The sequence below is a fragment of the Astatotilapia calliptera genome, chromosome 7, assembly GCF_964374335.1.
Source record: "Astatotilapia calliptera chromosome 7, fAstCal68.1, whole genome shotgun sequence".
NCBI lineage: Eukaryota > Metazoa > Chordata > Actinopteri > Cichliformes > Cichlidae > Astatotilapia > Astatotilapia calliptera.
In genome coordinates this window covers 11,006,186-11,024,499 of record NC_137428.1, presented here as the reverse complement: position 1 = coordinate 11,024,499, position 18,314 = coordinate 11,006,186, and the positions used below count along the sequence as shown (strand labels likewise).

The following is an 18,314-nucleotide window of genomic DNA, read 5'->3' as shown; positions in this document are numbered from 1 at the left end:
CTCATCCACTCTGTTTCCAGACTTTCACTGTCTTTACCAGTCAAGGACATTTAGCCCTCACAAAGACCCCAACCTCCAGGATTCATTCTAAGATGCTCCCTAGCATAGATATTCCAGCCTTTTCTTTAATTCTGTCCACGCACACATACTGGCTGTTTGTTGTTGTGTGTATATATTCAGGTTACTGAATTGAGAAGCTCAACTTGACTTTTTTTTCTACATAACCAGTTATGCAGACAGACTGGAACACCACATTTAGCCCTTATTACGAACATATTATTAAGGTTAGTTAGGCATTTCACACTATTGCTGTTCAGTTAGAGCATATTTCATAGCGTACTACATTTTCTACTTTATTGCCAGGACCTTTAGAATAAGATATAGACTGAGAAAATATGTCATTTTTATTACACAAGGTAAAAACAAATGTAAAAAAAAACCCCATTTGTTTTCAAATAATTTGCACATTGAACGCTTTCTAAATAAGTCCTTTGGCAGATTAAATATTACTTCTTTTTATTTCGATTTTTTTTCTCCTTTTTTTTTAACAAAATAAACCAAAACAAAGAGGAAAGTCTTGGGAAGATAACAACAACAACAATATGAAAGTGATCCATTGGATTAAGTTAAAAGACAGGTAAAAAGTTTCTGAGCAGCACCTGAAGGCAGCAGCAGCAGATCCACCCCTCCCTCCACCCGCTCTCCAGCCGGCCCACCTTGCTCAGTGGGCCCCTATGAGAGGCAAGCCCAGCATCCAAGTGACCTGCTCCTGTTTGCAGTCTACTTGCGAGCACCGCAGTATCGCGCAGTGAGTCTCCTGGCAGTCGGAGCATGGAGGAATTGGCCAGAGAGAGCATCAGTCTTCTGGCTTCAGCCTCGGCCAAGCCACCTCTGGACGTTGGGCCCCGGCTGGGCTCTGTGGGGGCCATTTTCATCATGCTTAAATCCGCTCTGGGTGCTGGGCTCCTCAACTTCCCCTGGGCCTTCGAGAGAGCCGGAGGAATCCACAGCGCTATCACCGTGGAGCTGGTGGGTATTTATTCATTTTAGAAAGACATATTATACAAAAATTCACACTTTGAATTTTTTTCCCCCTGCATCACTGAGTCCTGTCTAATACACAAAATTACCTTTTTTTTTAAAAAGATTATTTATCAGCAATAACAGTTTTATATTTATTGATTCTGGGAGGTTTTTGAGTGGAAGTGATACATCTTATCTCCTTTAAACTGGGGCCCTCTGAGATTAATTAAAAACACTGTGATCTTCTCCACATGGCAGGAGAGGCCATGTTAGACTTGACCTCAGGACTTTAAAATTCACTTTATTCTTATCTCAATAAAAATGTTCTCCTCACTTGGCCTCTATAGTGGTCCAAAAGTTTGTAAAGAAATCCCCACAAAGTCTTTTTCTTGTTAATGTGCAGACTCTAAAACTGTAATTTTGGCAATTTGTTTAGCAAAGCAACTCCACAGAGCAAAGATTGTTCAAGACTTATATTTTTTTTCTTGTTTTACCCTCTCTGGATACTCTCTGCACTCATAAAACTCAGTGAAGATTTTAAACATATTTAAAGCTGCAGCCATTCATTCTTGGCCACTAAGGGGCAGAAAAAAGACAAATATACAGGTGTCACAATACTCACACTTAAAATTTAACATGTGTTAGTATTCAGTGAACTTTTTGCATGTAATTATATGTGACTAACAAAATTCCAATATTTGCTCTACTTTTAGCTCTAGTTTGGTCTTTAACTAATGATAGATGAATGAATCCGGCCCACTGGACAGCTTTAGAAAATATAAAGAAGTGCATAGATTTCAAACTTTCACCTGTATTTTATTTTTTATTACTCAATTAAATAACAGGAAAGTTCCTGTTTTTCTGTTATTAGTCAGTCCATTGCAAAAACGTCATATTTTATAATTACAGGACAGTCTGAGCAATGAACTAACTTTTTCTGTAATTTTACACATTTATCATGTAGTCTCATTGGATCAAAGTGGGCTGTATATGGACCACTATGTGTATAGAGTTTGACATCCCTGCTGTGGATCATTTCCCCTTCATACATGGTAATGATGGTTGAACTGAACTGTTAAAATCAAATCCCCCATTTGGATACTGTTGAGGCTTAAAGTTAAGAGTGTGCACAGGCACAGTCACCTGCAGCTGGTAGCACTGTTTATAGACTGACTGAAGACTTTATCAGATACATCGTGTTAGGACGGAGCTGGAGTCCTTTTTGCTTTGCGAAGTGTCTAAATTCTTTGTGGCATAAATTCAACAAGGTGCTGGAAACATACCTCACAGGTTTTGGTCCACATTTACATGATCGATCATGCAGTTGTTGTACACTTGTCATTTGCATTGGGTTCGGGTGACTATGGAAGTCTTTAGATTACAGTGAATATTCTGTCATGTTCAAGAAACCAGTTTCGGTTCATCTGAGTTTTGTGATATCGCGCGCTGTCCTGCTAGAAGCAGCCATCACAAGATGGGTACACAGCAGTTATAAAGGGATGGACATCAGGCAACAGTACTCAGGTAGGCTGTGGCATTTAAATTGATGGTCATCTGGTACTAAGAAGCCAAAGGTGTGTCAAGAAAATATCCCTCACACCATTACAGCACCACCACCAGCCTGAACAGCGCATGATGGAGCCATGCTTTGATGTTGTTTATGCCAAATTCTGACTCTACCTTTCAAATGTTGCAGCAGAAATCAAGACTCATCAGACCAGGCAATATTTTCTGAGTCCGCTGATGCCCAGTTTTGGTGAGCCCAGAACAGGAAAACTGTAGCCTCAGTTCCCTGTTGTCAAAGGAGCTTGCAAAGAAAAGCGTCTGGACTTCTTTAAGTTACTTGAAGACGTTTCACCTCTCATCCGAGAAGCTCCTTCAGTTCTAAGGTCAAATGGTGGAGAGTCCCAGATATCATATATCAGTTTCCTGTTCTTACCTGACAAGAATGAGACCTGGTCTGGTCTTCTGCTTCCAGGTTTAACATTTTATGAATTCAAAGATGCTCTCCTGCATAGAAGACAAGTGGTCATTTGAATTACTGTTTCCATCCTATCAACTTGAAACAGTCTGGTCATTCTGTTCTGACTTCTCATATCAAGACTTGGTGCTTACTGGATATTTTTTCTTTTTCAGACTGTTCTATATAAACTCTGGAGATGATTGAGTGGAAAACTCCCAGTAGATCAGCATAATCCAGTATCCAAATACTAATCCAGCCTCTCTGGCACTAACAACCATGTATTTACAGCCACTTAAATCACCTTTCTTCCATATTCTGATTTCTCAGTTTGACCATGAACAGGTCATCTTGACAATGTCACCATTACATGTCTAAGTGCATTATTGAGTTGCTGTGACACCCAGTGCATTTCTTAGTTTTCCATGGGGTCATTCATTAAATACATTTGTCACACTGCCAATAAATTACATGCATCCACGCAGGCATTTAGTAATTGTATTAGTTTCACTTATGTTATCCATCAGCAGAGTATGCAATACATTTAAAAATAGACACGAGGACCTGATCAGAAGTTAGTGAAACACTGATGTTTCCCAAACGTGCACGGGCAAAAAGAAAACTTTAATGTTTCCTGATGATCTTTTATTTACCAAGCACTTTTGGACTCAGGACCTAGAGCTGCACGTGAACAAAGGGTATTCAGTTTGACTGAATTTAGGCTTTTGTCATTTAAATGTATTGAGCAGAACACAGTCAAAATAACACTTGGAAGTTGATTTAACATTGTCTTATTGTCTTGGTTTTCTTCACCTGCTCAGGTTTCCCTCGTGTTCCTGATTAGTGGCCTGATTATCCTGGGCTATTCCTCGTCCATTAGTGGCCAATGCACCTACCAGGCGGTGGTGAAGAAGATATGTGGGCATGTCATTGGCCAACTGTGTGAGATCTGTTTTGTCTTCAACCTCTTCATGATTTCTGTGGCCTTTCTGGTCATAGTGGATGACCAGCTGGAAAAGTGTGAGTTAATGTTCACTTTTATTTTTCAATCTTTCATCATTTCCTAAATTTACTATTTTTAAAAAAAATCATTTTCCTGTTATCCAACATTGTTTGCCAGCAGGAGCTATTCAGAGTGTGTTGAATACTGTATTTAGTTCGAACTCTCAGTGTTGTGTTGTGTTTGAATGGATAAATGCAGACACAGTGGTACAGAAATGCATCTGTTGGCTCTGTGTTGCAGCAACATGAAACCACTGCAGCTCGTTGCAGGTTTGATTCGACACATTTCTGGTGGATTTTAATGTCAGTTGTTCAGCAAATGTCAAATGTCACAGTTGTGAACTAGAGATTTATAAATACGATTGAACTGTGTTGAGTGACAGATTTGTTTTATGTTACTAATAAAAATGAAACATGGGGGATCAGTTTGCTTTTGGAGGCAGCCTCAAGTGGCTGGAAGAGGAAGTGCAGACTTTTGTACTACATTGTTACATTAATTTTACAGCCCTGATATTGCCTCTTTCATACAGTTCAGTTTGATACTTCAAAGAAGTGAGCATGCACTAAATGTCAGTTAGAAGAGTGAAAATAATTCAGAGAGTGATGCAAATAGACAGTACATGCATAAATGTTCAACAGTGTATTTCAAAACCACAGAGCAACTGCAGTTTTGGCAGCCTTGCTCAGTTCGTGTCATCTCTAAGATGAAATGCAGATTTAAAGTGATTAAATGATAGGATCCTATTGTATATAATCTTTCTGTCCAGATTACAGGCACTGAAATAGATTCATAATTCATATCCTCTAAAATACAGCTTTCTTGAAGGGCCAGTGGGAAAAATATATAAATCTGTACACTTGGTTTATAAAATCCATCCATCTGTAGTTTATGGAGCCACAGATTCATAGTTTGTAAATGGATTTCTAGACATATTTTACTTTTTTAGAAAAAAGGAAAGCGATTGAAGCACAAGAATGTGTTTTTGATTTAGGTTTTTGGGCACATTTACCACTGTGATCTGTTTTGAATTGGACTTTTCAGCACTTTCATTTAGCAACATCTTTTTTCAAGTTTATTTTTTTAAAACCAAACTGAGATATGCAAGCAGGGAAATTGGTAGAAGCAGATTGCTGTTCATGAATTAGACAGCAGTTTTATTTGCATTTTCTCTGTTTTTAAAAAAAAATGCATTTAACTTTCACATCTGTGATATATGTGTGTTGTTACGTCGCTGTTTTGTGTCTGTCAGTGAGCGACTCCCTGCATGAGCTGGTAACTAATCTTCCGGAGTCAGAGATGCCAGAACACTTCTACATGGACCGGCGCTTCGCTTTGGTGCTGCTCTGTTTCTTCCTCATCCTGCCATTATCCATCTCCAAAGAGATCAGCATTCAGAAATACATCAGGTCAGGTGTTACATGTGGTGGCACTTATAGTAGTTATTATTATTTTTTAAATTAGGTGATAATGACAGCTAATGGACGGTTCAAATTTATCATTCATATTTCCTGCTGCACCCAGCTGTATCCAAAAGATTTTAGTCACAATGCCTGAACTACCCACTGAAAAATACTTGATTTCTTTATGATTATTTGTGTGAGACTTTTCATTCACAGTTTCTTTTTTGATTATTTCAAAAACTTCACTGTGCTGCCACCCAAAGGCCAAACTGTCAAATTAGGAAAAATGATCACGATATAGGAAACCAATAAGTAATGAGGAGATTAATGTTATCAAGATCGATGACCTTTTACCTGCTGGCAGCCTTCATGACAACTTTAACATCTTGGCTCAGCATACAGTTTCATATTTACTGTAATATTAATACAAAATCCTATTACAAGCGCCCTTCTAATATCACCATTCACAGGCCATAAGCTGTTGTGTAAGTTATAGTCAGTTGCAGACCTAATTTTGAGGTTTCTGTGTGGTGGGTGAAGTATAAAGGTTGTTTCTCAGGAGTAGCATAGCCTGCAAAACTGGTGTTCAGATTTGTTAAAGTGTTTTGGAGGTGTGCTTACTCAGCTTTACGGTGCCGCAGCGTTTCTTTTCTTAAAGAAGAGGATTATGATCCTCATTTATTCAGAGCATACAGGTCAAGCATGTCTCTATATGGATAAATGAGTAGAGAACATGACCCTGGTCAGCCTCAAGTAAGCCTCTCATTCATTTTATGTTGGACTGAATGTTTCAGTCTGATTTCTGTCTGAAGCAGGCTTTTTGTCTCCATCCTCTCACAGTGTTCTGGGTACTTTGGCTGCGACCTACCTGACCACAGCCATCATCATCAAATACCATACCATGCCTTCTGTTCTGGTTCACAACAGCCCTCTCCACACCAATGGGTACGTACGTTTGTGTGTGAGGGCTACAAATAATGGGTTCCAGGGCTCCAAACAATCTGCTTGCTTCACTGGTCACAACAGTAAGTGAAGTGAGGTTCAGACTGGTCTTCGGACAGACTGGCAGCATCGAGAGTGCAGTGAATTATCAATGCTGTGGTTGATTCGCTTGTTTTCAGTTCTCCAGCTCAATGCTTGGTTTTTTATTTTTATTTTTAGAACTGTGCTGATTCACTCTTAGATAATATTTAGTGTAAACAATTTTAAATCCTTCACATATAATGCAAATGCATTATCCACTACACCATGGAACCACTTTTGTTAAAAAAAAGAAAGAAAGTAACAAAGTGAAAAAGAAAAATAGGTGTCATTAAACGTGATTTATTACACAAAACTACTAAAGTAAAGATGAACACAGGGAAGCTCTTTTCTTCACGGTCTCCAAGGCCAAAAACAACAAACAAAACAAAACAAACTAAGAAAACACATCAAGAACTCTCGAGCCAAAAACAGAATACAGTGGCTGAGCTCCCTGTCCAGCTAAAAACAGGAGAAAACAATTGAAACAAAAATGGCAGAGCACCCCTACCTGCTTCCACTGTGATTAACTATTAACACTGTAAAGGCATACTTTTACTCACAACAAAGAAAGAAAGTCAAAGTTACACAGAGTTTAAATTCACACACAGCTGCCGCCTGCTGCCCAAACCACTGTAGCTCACAGTTCTGGCAAATGGGGGACGTGGAAGGGGCGTGGCGGTTTGAGATGGCAGTCGTGGCTGACGAGCTGCAACACACCTCAGCTCCAGCTCATGAGGCAGACCTGGAACTCTCTCATTAAGGGAGAGCCACTAGAGGTGAGCGACCGTAGCAGGTAGCATGCTGGTTAACACCGCTGCCTCACAGCAAAAGGGTCCTGGGTTTTTCTGTGTGGAGTTTGCATGTTCTTTTTGGGTACTCTGGCCAAAGACATGCATTTAGTGAGGTTAGGTTAATTTAGTTGATCCTAAATTGGGCATAGGTGTGAATGGTGCAAATGACCTGTCCAGAGTGTAACCTACCGGCTCCACCGGTAACCTTGTTAAGGATGGATGGATGAAGTTTTATATATATATATATATATATATATATATATATATATATATATATATATATATATATATATATATATATATATATATATATATATATATATATAAAAACTTCATCCATCCATGAAGCGTTGTTTTAAAGAAGAGTGGGATAGAAATCCTCCACAACAATGTGAGACACTGATTAAGTCATATGGAAAACAATCACTTCAAATTATTGCTGCCAATGGAGGTTCTTTTGAAAACGTTCCTCTTCACAGAACTCTATGCAGACACATTTTTGATACTGGCACCCAACACCAGGGGGTGCTGCAGAAAGGGGTTTCTTGACTGTTAGGTAGGCATCAGCAGTCCTGTCTAGTTCTAATGAACATATTCTAACTCTTCTCTTAAATGCTCTTTTCAGTCTTGATGATGAAGTTTTCATCTTTTAGTTATCATTTATGTGTCGTAAATATACTTCATCACCAGAGCTAGTCCACATATTGAGGTTGCACCCAGGAAATATGGCTTTTGTAAAGCTTCCTCATAAATCTGTCTGAATTGAGGCCACTAGGACAGACGTAGTTGTCCACTTGAAGCCCTGTGTTGCTCTGTCTGGATCACTGACTTAACTCGGCAGCTCTTATCACCCATTTGCCTGTGATTGACAGAGTAACTCTAGAGTGAAGAGTCTCTAAATGCCATGGCATTATCAGCGGTGCCTCAATAATAGACTAATTCTTCTTCCGGTGGCATTTGTGAATCCATGAAAATGACTCTTGTGTTTCCTCCTTAAGGATGAACTCCTGGGCTGCCATGTTCAGTGTCATCCCGACCATCTGCTTTGGTTTCCAAGTGAGTGCAGCAATTTAAAATATGTTGATGTTTATATTCATCTAAAACTTGGATAACATGTGTTTGCATCGTCGTGCTGCCTTAAGGCTGGAGGCCAGTGCAAGCACAGCTGTCTGTGGAGGAGTACGTAATGTATCAGCAGGAAAAACTGCTTGGAAGTGTATATATGTGGCTAAATATGCAAGTAATTTCTAAGCAGGTAATGAGGCACGTCTTCATAATGTTTCACCTGAACGTCTTTTAGTCATACTGCAGATATTTTGGACTTCAGTATTTATAAAGGCTTTAGATATGTGGCTCTGATGTCTCTGCCCCCAAAACCATTGAGATAAATGGTAAAAAGCATGACTCATTTGCCTCTGCAAAACGATTAGGACATTTACAAAAATAATAAATAATAAGACAGGAAATTAAAAACAAAAGGTATAAAGGTAACAAAGTGGAAATACATTGGCAAATAAATGATCTCGCTGTACTGGAAAGATAGCAAACAAACACCAGGTCATGTGTCCTGTATTAGTTTCTGTTTCAGCTTTTTTTTTTTTTGGGGGGGGGGGGGGGGGGGGGGTTAAGTACAGCGTTTTGTTGTTTTGCAGGAGAATTTGAATTGTTTGCCTGAGATAATAACAGTGGAGGAATTAATTTTATTTTTTAGCCAAATTTCTTGAGATAAGGTTAAAGTTTGCTCTTAATGTGAGTGGGAAAAAAATCAAAAAGCTTGATAAATGGCTCAATGGTTTTAATTTAGCTGACATTTGTAGATGTATACAAACCAACGTAATGGGAGAGAATGCGTTTAGATGACATGTGATAATTTGCTGTAATTTAAAATATGGGTCTTATGTTTGTAAATGATACAGACACAGCTGCCATGTCACTTTCAGAAAATAACAAGAAAAGTGTTGTTTTGTTCTTGTGCTTTTAAGGCTGAGGACACTGAGACTGAGGCAGCCGGGGCTATTAAAGGCATTAGGTCCATATGTTTTGGAGCAATAACAATTTTTGTAATTTTGACTCTTTATACCAACATAGTGGATCATAGTCTCCAATCAAGAAACATCAATATGAATACAGAGGGTTTACAGCAAGATGCAAAGCAATTGTTTGCATCTTGCTGTAGAACACGAAGGGCAGATTAGATTTTGCCAGAAAACATCTGAAACAGGTGGCACAGCTAAAAAAAATAGAATTATTTAAAATTGTATTTAAAATAAAACCCAGTTTGCCTTCTATTGGAACAATGGAAAGAGAAAAGTATTAAGAAGGAAAGAAACAGCTCATGATCTGAACAATATAAGATTATCTATCAAACATGGTGGAAGGAATGTTATGGCATGGGTATGGATGGCTGCTAGTGGAACCAGGCCACTAGTGTTTTTAGAAGTTAGATGAAGTGTGAAGTGGAAAAAGACTATACTGATTGCTCAGATCAGCCAAATGCTGCAACACAGATTAGATGGCTTTTCACAGAGCAAATGATTCAAAGCATATCTTAGGACTTTGACGACTTGGGTGGCAGATTTAAAGGGTAGTGCAAAATCAACCCAAGTTTCTCAGGACAAAGAATTTAGACCAGAACATTTTGTTCAATTACTGAACAGAAAACTGAAGGCAGAGAGCCACAAAATGAGCAGCAACTAAGGGCAGCTGCATTAGAGGCCACCGACAGTATCTCAAGAGAGGAAATACAGCATTTAATGATGTCCATGGGTTCTCGACTTCAGGCACACATTGACTGCAAAGGACCTTCAAGCATTAAAAACAATCCCTATTTGAAATTATGTGTCCAATCACTTTTGTGCCTCTGAAGATGGGAGACTGTGTATAAAAATGACTGCAATTCCTAAATAGTTGAAAATTATTGTTAAACCCCTTGAATTAAAGCGGAAAGTTTGCAGCTCAGTTACACAGATTGTTTCATTTAAAATCAACTGTTTTGGTGAATGTAGGCAAAAAAATGTGCCATTGTCCAAAAACAGATGTGACTGTGTAAATGTTGAAGCAGTCATCCTGTAATTTTATCGTGTATGAAGCACCGTAGTTGCAGTTGGATAAGAATAGAAATCTTCCATGTCTTGATTCTTTCTTCCATAAAGTCTCAGGAATCAAAATAGAGCTTTATCGTTAAAAAATAATGCTAAACTATAGTTGGCATGGCCCTCACTCTTCCTGGACAGCCTCTCTGCATCACTGCTGCGGCCATCAGATAAAATTAAAATGCCAAAACAAGTCACATGCTTTTACGTTCACACAGAAGCTGGCAAATCGGTTTATGACAGAGATTTGGGGAATCACAAGGTTACAGAAATAAACCAAAGCAAATCCATCTATATTTACACCAAAGGTGCTTGGAAAGTATAGGCGCCAAGGTCATGAGGTATGCAGCCTTACCATTTAGCCACTGGGGCGTATTACAAGCGAGAGGGCCAAGCTATGACAAAGTCTGAGATGCACGATGTTTGCTCAACACGTACCAAAAAGAAGCTTTAAAACTGCTGTCAGTGCTTTGTCAGTGCTCTTACTGCATCAGGCGGACGGGCAGGTGGAGGGTGTTAAATATCTCGACGCAAGCAGAAGTGAGGATGTGAGGATGCACATCTCAGCGTTATTGACTCAGTGCGTGCCAGATGTTTAGATTTTGGAATATAAAATGAAGCTACTGCAAGGGCTCCATTAGGTGGATCAGCTGTGTATAAAGCTGATATTTCCCTCAGGAAATGTTTATGTCTGATAATGTCTAGCTAAATTTAACATCAGCAAAACGTATAGATTATTTGGCTAAATACACTCTCACATCGTATCATTCACGTCCATTGTATTGGGCTGGAAACACAGAAGTCGTTTTGTGTGTTTTTTTGCTCTTTGATGTAATATAGAACTTTCTATGTAGCATATAATGGCTCATATTGGAGAGTGGGTGTTCTCACTTAATCTTTAAGGCTTCTCAGGAGAGTGTGTTTAACTTCAGTGTAAAGGTCAGCAAGCTGCCGCTCACTGTGCTCCGTGGGAGCGCCGCAGAGTGAGCTTTTCATATTTAATAGCAGGGCAGAGTGCATGGAAAAAAGATCATTCTGTCAGTCTCAAGCAGGACAGACTGATGTGTAACTTCCCAAGTTGCCAAGGTAACCCCTGAAGGCTGGTGGCGGGATCTAATAAAAGGAGGCGAAAGTGTGAGAGGATTGATGCATGTCCTCTCAAACAAACACATAGACACGCTCCCTCAGGGTGAGTGATTGCAGGGCAAAGGGTTGAATAGAGGGCTGATGAGATCCTGAGAGGAAGGGAGGGCAAGGAAAAAGGAAGCGAGATTTTACACTGCCCGGTGGCAGCTGGGATCAAGTAGGGACAAGAGTCTTTATCCTGAAATCTATGAAGGATTAATTCAGCCCTATTGTGCCACTGACACAGCCCGTGCACCTTCTTTTATTTCCTACCTCAGTTCATCACACTGGCAGTAACATCAGACATAATAAGACCAGCCTGAACTATGAGATCCAAAGAGAGGAGAATAATCCGACGCAGACTGTTACAGAGACATGCAGTCTGACCAGCGACTATTCCCTGGTTGAAGCGTTTGGCTCAATGTGTCAGGGGATTGTCTGACTGTGGGCACTGTTACTGTTTCCTTCTATACTTAAAGTGTGATTGAATTTCACATCTTTGTGCTGGTTTCAGTGTCACGAGGCGTCCATCGCCATCTACAGCAGCCTGGAGAACCAGCGGCTCTCTCACTGGGTCTTCATCTCTGTGATCTCCATGATCTTCTGCTTCGTCATTTACTCCCTCACAGGTCAAATGACTTCCTCTGCTTCCTCTCTCCACAACCCACCCAAGTTATATTTCATATCTTATGTGTTATATACTCTTATACACGTTTTTTATTACTTGAATACTGATTTTATCTCACTAATGATGGACTTTATTTTAGTTTTGCAGTTACATACTATACAGCTATGCAGTTAATATACATTACATCCGATGAAATATGTAACTACTCATCAAATACTCCATTTTTGGTTCCTATGTATTGTACTAAACTCTTGTTGAGCCCAATGAAAAAAAAGAACTGCTTTAAATTTCAGTTTTATTTATACAGCTCCAAATCACAACAACAGTCGCCTCAAGCCGCTTTATATTGTAAGGTAGACCCTACAATAATACATACAGAGAAAAACTCAACAATCATATTTCCCCCTATTAGCAAGCACTTTGGCAACAGGGGGAAGGAAAAACTCCCTTTAACAGGAAGAAACCTCTGGCAGAACCAGGCTCAGGGAGTTGCAGCCATCTGAGGTGCTCTGAATGTGGCTCAGCTTGGCTGTAATTCTGGAAAGAAATTGCGATCACGTACAAGTTTTAACCTCATACGCATACACAAAAAATATGAACTGACAGTAATCCTCACTCTGCTCACAGAGGCCAACAGAGGGCAACTCTTTCGGTTGCAAAAAAGAAGTTGAGTTCTTTAGAAGGCGATGGGAAAATGACCAGAGTTGATGGCCTTTGTAAACACTTTTTAAAAGGTTGATTATCTTATCTGCTAGTTGGAAGCTCTTTTGAACATTCAATTAATTTTGTAATTTGTAGTTCTATGTATAATAAGAAAGACGATAGAGTAAGGGTAGGCCATAGGTTTTGACTACCTTTGTGACTGAATGGGAGGAGAATTTTCAGTTTATTTTGGGACAAAGTCAGCCTGCTTTTTAAGCCTTTTTTTTTTTAAACCTGTGACTCTGCAAAATCAACAGAATTTCAGTGACCACAAAGTTAATTTCAAAATAATCTTCAAAATAACTCCACAAATAGGCCTGTTTAGGCATTTTAAGGTGACTTCAGAGTTGCTTCTACAGGACAACCTTCATATTTCATTCAGGTTCACTCATTGTGACGCTGGGTTTCATAAAAAAAGCTGGTGATGCCCCAAAACACTCAAGTCAAGGATTAAAACCATTACCTCATAAAGCAATGAGTTACATCAAGGTGGCTTTACCCAAGTTTTATATCTATTTTTTTTTTTAAATAACTCGTGAAATGATTATAAATCATTGTTTGTGTGGCTGCAGATAAGCTGCAGTTGTTGGTAACTGTAAACCTTCACACTTCTCTGTTGCAGGAGTTTATGGGTTCCTGACATTTGGAAAGGACGCGAGGCCTGACATTTTAATGTCGTACACTAGCAGCGATGTCCTAATGCTGATCGCGAGGCTGCTGTTTAGCATCTCTATCATCACCATCTATCCCATCACCCTGCTGCTCGGCAGGTCAGCAACTCTTCAGTTGAATCTTGTTAACTTGGCTCACTTTTCCATTTAAATGAAGCGATTCTCAGTTAAAGCAAAGTTTCACATTTGAAAACTCTTACGTGAAGTGAGGGCAAAGACACAAACTGCGAGCACCTAAATCGTCTTCACAGGGTGCAATGTTTCAATTACAAAAGACAGTGTGTGGCTACGCATCTGTTTCTGCTCCTCAGATCAGTGATCCAGGACCTGCTGCTGAGCTGGCGACAGAGACGCAGCGGCGTGGTCACGGTAGACTTTGAAAGCCGCAGCCGCTACATGCTAACGGTCCTGTGGATAACCGCGACGCTGCTCATCGCTGTGTTTGTACCAGACATCAGCAAGGTCATCAGTGTGATCGGAGGGATCAGCGCATTTTTCATCTTTATCTTCCCAGGTAGCGCTCTTGGTTATTGATGCGTGTTATGACCAATGTTTCACGTGTGCTGTTGAAACTTTGTGTTTGTGTTTGAACAGGGCTCTGTTTGATGTTTGCCATGCAGTCAGAGCCGGTGTCCTGTAAGACCAGGTGAGGGAAAAACTTCATTTAAATGATAATGTAATGCAAATATACAGATGGAAGGTAATCCAAAGAAGAGACAAAGAATGAAGGAAGTTTGCATAATAAGCTGAAATGCCTGCATGGATGTTTGACTGGATCTTCACGCTTGCACTATATCTCAAGTTGTTTTCGTGTGACAACCATATCATTATGATCATTATTGTTCTTTTTCCTGCATTTATTCTATTTCACTGTATGTGCCGCTCTCTGTACTCTCAACTGCCTCATGGGGATAAATATCGGAATCTGAAGCTAAAGTGATTAATTTAGCAAACATCTAGTCAGAAGCGATATAGACAACTCAGCTGACTAATTCATAAATCCATAATAATTTGGGATGACATCTGGTAAAATCAAGATGCAAATCAAGAGTTCTAACGCAGGACTGTCACAGTACCAGATTTTTATCATACATAAAATGATAATATTGCTATATCCATTGAGAATTTGATGTAAAAAGTACAAATCACACTTAACTTTTTATAATTTATTAACTCCCTGTTGCCTTTTGTAAGGCAAATAGTTGCTAAATTGATGATAACATAGAGAAACTACACTGCAGTGACTCAGTTGGGGCAACTATAGACACACTTGAGAGTCAAGCTGCAGGGCAAACAGAACCTGTGTATTCAATGAAGTCCTTTCATTAGTGGGATTGTTAGAAATCAGTCTTTATTAAGTATTATCACAGCACTGCTCTCACAGGTTACATCATTATGCATCAGAAATTTGTCTAAGGAAGGCCAAAACTAGGCGTTTTTCTTTGTGCTCTCTGTGTCCCCTCATACTGTGTTTTAACACAGCTACAGTGTTTTCTACATTTATGGTGGGATTGATGCTCTCCATATTTCTTGTTGTTTTCTGTTGTCAGACAACTTATGAAATAGTGACTTAATAGGAGCAACTAAACTTAACTTGATGACCTGGAGACATTGAAGCTGCTGTTTTGATAAAATATTCATAGTATGATTAACATCCTCTGACACAGTTGCTGTAGATGATGATAGTCGTGTTTCCAATTTTTACACAAAATTTTTCGTGCAGAAAGCTGAAACTAAGAGAGATAAATGCATGAATATAATCCTCTAAGCGTGTATGGCTGGAATGTAAAGTTTCAGTTAAACTTTTAATCTTGTGGTTTCAACCTTTTAAGGAATTCTTTAATAGTAGTCGCAGGTCTCAGGATGTGAACCTGTCTGTCAGCTGGTTTGCTCATTCAGAGATTCCTCCTCAGAATAAATCAAATCCACAAGCTGTATCTGTGTCTAACTCAATTATGAACCCACCTATGTGTGGCTGGCACATGCATATTAAAAGGATGAAACTTTTGGAGAAACATTTTCAGATTTTTTGTTAATTGTAATGACCTCGCTCTGTTAATAATGGTGCGATAAGTTGGCAAAACTCTAAGGGCTACAGAACCATTAGTTGACTCCTAATTTTTCTCTCACTTGCACTGTAGCATCATAAGAAACAGTACAACCTACGGCACAGTCTGCAAGTAAAGCAAGACAAAAAGGGTAAAATGAAACGTGATGATTGGTTTATTTAGTGCCACGAGTAAAGGTCAGACTAAATTCAGTGCTGCTGCACCATCTGTTTCATTGAGTGAGTTAAGATTGGGTTGAAGGATACTGAAAGTAAGTCCCATCATTTGTTGACCACTTGGTACCACTTGTTGTCCTCCAGAGTCATCTTCACGGTTTGGGGGGTGGTGATGCTCATCTGTGGAGCCTTCATATTTGGCCAGAGCACCACCATCGCTGTTATGCAGCTCCTCGGAAAGATCTGACTTTTCCACGTCCCTTGATGGTCCGAGCGTTTTTAGAAACAGACAGTGGGGAATAAACGTGAAATAACCGATGGTGAGTTATGGCTCTTTAACAGCACATGGAGATGACCCTGGATCAGTGAAGCAGCCTTTCAAAACTTGCAGCTTATGGTTTTTAAAGGACTGAAGCCAGCAATCATGTCTCCCTCCTCAAGTACAGGATGTTAGTTTCACTTGGGATAATTATTCCTACTTGCTATATGATTATCTATGTCCGTACCTCTTGCCTTGCTGACATGAAATCCTCAGGTATTTTCTATAGTTTGTGCTTACAGTCTTATAACACACTGCCACAATCAGTTTAACGCCCTAAATAAAACTCTACACTTAGTTTTATCTGTACAAAGCTTAGTATAGAGCTTTATCTTAATATTGTAGAGTGTTATAAAATGACACACGGCACCTTTTTCACATTTTCTTGAATAGATTCTACTTTAATTAAAGTAAAAATATTCTCAATAGTGCAACATAAATAATCAAGAGCCATTAAAACTTAAAAAATATTATCATGCAGGCCAAATGGGATGTGTTAATGAGACATTACCTTTTTTTTTAAAATGATAAATCTTTTTCATCATTTCCTGCTTGCCTGTTACTGCTGATATGTGGGTAGGCCTTTGGTGGAGCCATAAAAGACTGCCACAACAGTAGCTTGAGGTTGCAACATGAATTCAGGAGAGAGGATAATTTTATGTTTCTGTACGTGAATATTTGGTTTTTGTGTGTAAATAGGTCATTTTTTTAATGTCTTACAAAAAAACCCCTACATTTTGACATTTGTATTAATTACCAGTGTTTTGAATTTTCATGCATTTTTGATCAGTCTGTTATTTCCCCTCGTGTCTTTACCCCCTGCGTATCTGTGAGTTCTTGTTTCCCCTCGTGTTTTATTCCACGTTTCCCCAGCCCGACACGTCTGTGCTCTCCCTCGTGCTCCCTCTGTCTCTCTCCCTCTCCAGCTGCGTCTCTGTGCACTTCCTGTTTTACTTTGATAGTCTCCCGTCAGTGTAAGTAGGGTCAGTGGTTCCCAAACGTTTTTTGCTAGGCCCCCCTTTGTTTTACAAGAAAAATATTTTGTTTTCAAACTCCATTGCATTTTATTTCACACCTCAAACATTTAGTAAACAATTAAGCAAATACAAGTAAACTGCAATAAATTACAAGTAATATTACAAGTAACTACTAACTCTGTTATGCTACGTCCATACCTACACGGGTATTTTTGAAAACGCAGCTGTTTCTATGCGTTTGGACCTTTCGTCTACATGTAAACGATGTTTCGAATCACCAAAAACTGAGATTTTTTAAAACTCCTTTTTTTGCGTTTATGTGTGGACGAGGAATACAGAGTTCGTCATGCAATGTCAAAGGCATGTGCCTTTTTCCACGTCACGCTGTGCACCATGTTATTGTTTACATGAGATTGCAGAATGGAAGATAGTAAGATTAACAGTATTTTGTCTCTATCTGCAGTTTTTACACGCTTACACATACACACGCAGTTACTGTCCCTCCATTTAGAAAGGCAGAGGCGTCACGGTGTGATTATTTTATGTGTAGTTGTTTTTTTCCTGTGTAATAATATTCAACATTGCTATCAATACATTTTTCAAAATGGGTTAAAAAACAAACAACTGTGGGATACCGTTTGTCCGCGATTTGAACCAAGGGAACAAATTGTGGCAGGATCAGCCTGATATTATTTGTATCCCGCTGTAACTTTGCTGTATAAAGAACTAACATCTCCAAAATGTCAGGAGTAGTTAGTTATTACAAGAAGTGTTTGTGAACTAAAAATCAAGAATGTTGGATACTGTTTCTCCGTGATTTGAAGAGCCCAGCGCTGCTCCCGACACAGGGAAAACCAATTCTGCAGGGGAGACCTACCTTTGCACTTGTGCAGGTGAAGCCAAAGGGAAGATATGCTTCACCATATTTTCTAGTCTTTGGAAGGAAGTTGGTTTGGAAACATATTTGCCGATGCTTCATCTCCTGCTTTGCGTTTGCGTGGGCGCTCCATCAGAAACCTGTCCATTAAGCTAGCAGTGGCCAAGAGTTCTTCTTCTTCTTTTTTATCTTCATACCGCGCCCCCCCCCCCCCCAGGGGGTGGGCCCCACACTTTGGGAACCTCTGGTGTAGGTCATGTTGTGTTTGGTCCTGGCCTTTCTAGTTGTGATTATTCGTGCTAGCTGCGCTCTTTGTGTGCTCTCACGTCCCTTGTTATCTTTCTGTGTGTTTATGCGTCTCCCTCAGTCCTTTGTCGCATCCTCCCTCTTGGCTGTGTTTCCTTGTGTGCCTCTCCGTATGATTAGTTATGAATTTCCCAGTTTAGTTTTGTATCACCTTTTCCCCCATTCAGCGAATAAAGCTGTATTTTGAGTTAAA

The 18,314-nt window shown here is 39.5% G+C and overlaps 1 protein-coding gene across 1 annotated transcript; it reads left to right on the top strand.

The window, feature by feature from the left end:
* On the top strand, positions 1 to 18,314 carry slc38a8a (solute carrier family 38 member 8a). The gene is made up of 10 exons (XM_026176871.2): positions 1 to 1,029; positions 3,805 to 4,003; positions 5,236 to 5,392; positions 6,227 to 6,331; positions 8,199 to 8,256; positions 11,932 to 12,046; positions 13,370 to 13,517; positions 13,730 to 13,932; positions 14,013 to 14,064; positions 15,787 to 18,314. Exons 1-10 carry the CDS (start codon positions 832 to 834, stop codon positions 15,887 to 15,889), a joined length of 1,338 nt encoding a protein of 445 aa, XP_026032656.1. The 5' UTR covers positions 1 to 831; the 3' UTR covers positions 15,890 to 18,314.

Bases quoted from the DNA above. Each gene is read 5' to 3' on its own strand.
- slc38a8a (XM_026176871.2), top strand. From the start codon at position 832: ATGGAGGAATTGGCCAGAGAGAGCATCAGTCTTCTGGCTTCAGCCTCG. The intron at 4,004-5,235 runs GTGAGTTAATGT...TGTGTCTGTCAG, and splicing joins GGATGACCAGCTGGAAAAGT to TGAGCGACTCCCTGCATGAG. The intron at 13,933-14,012 runs GTAGCGCTCTTG...GTGTTTGAACAG, and splicing joins TTTCATCTTTATCTTCCCAG to GGCTCTGTTTGATGTTTGCC.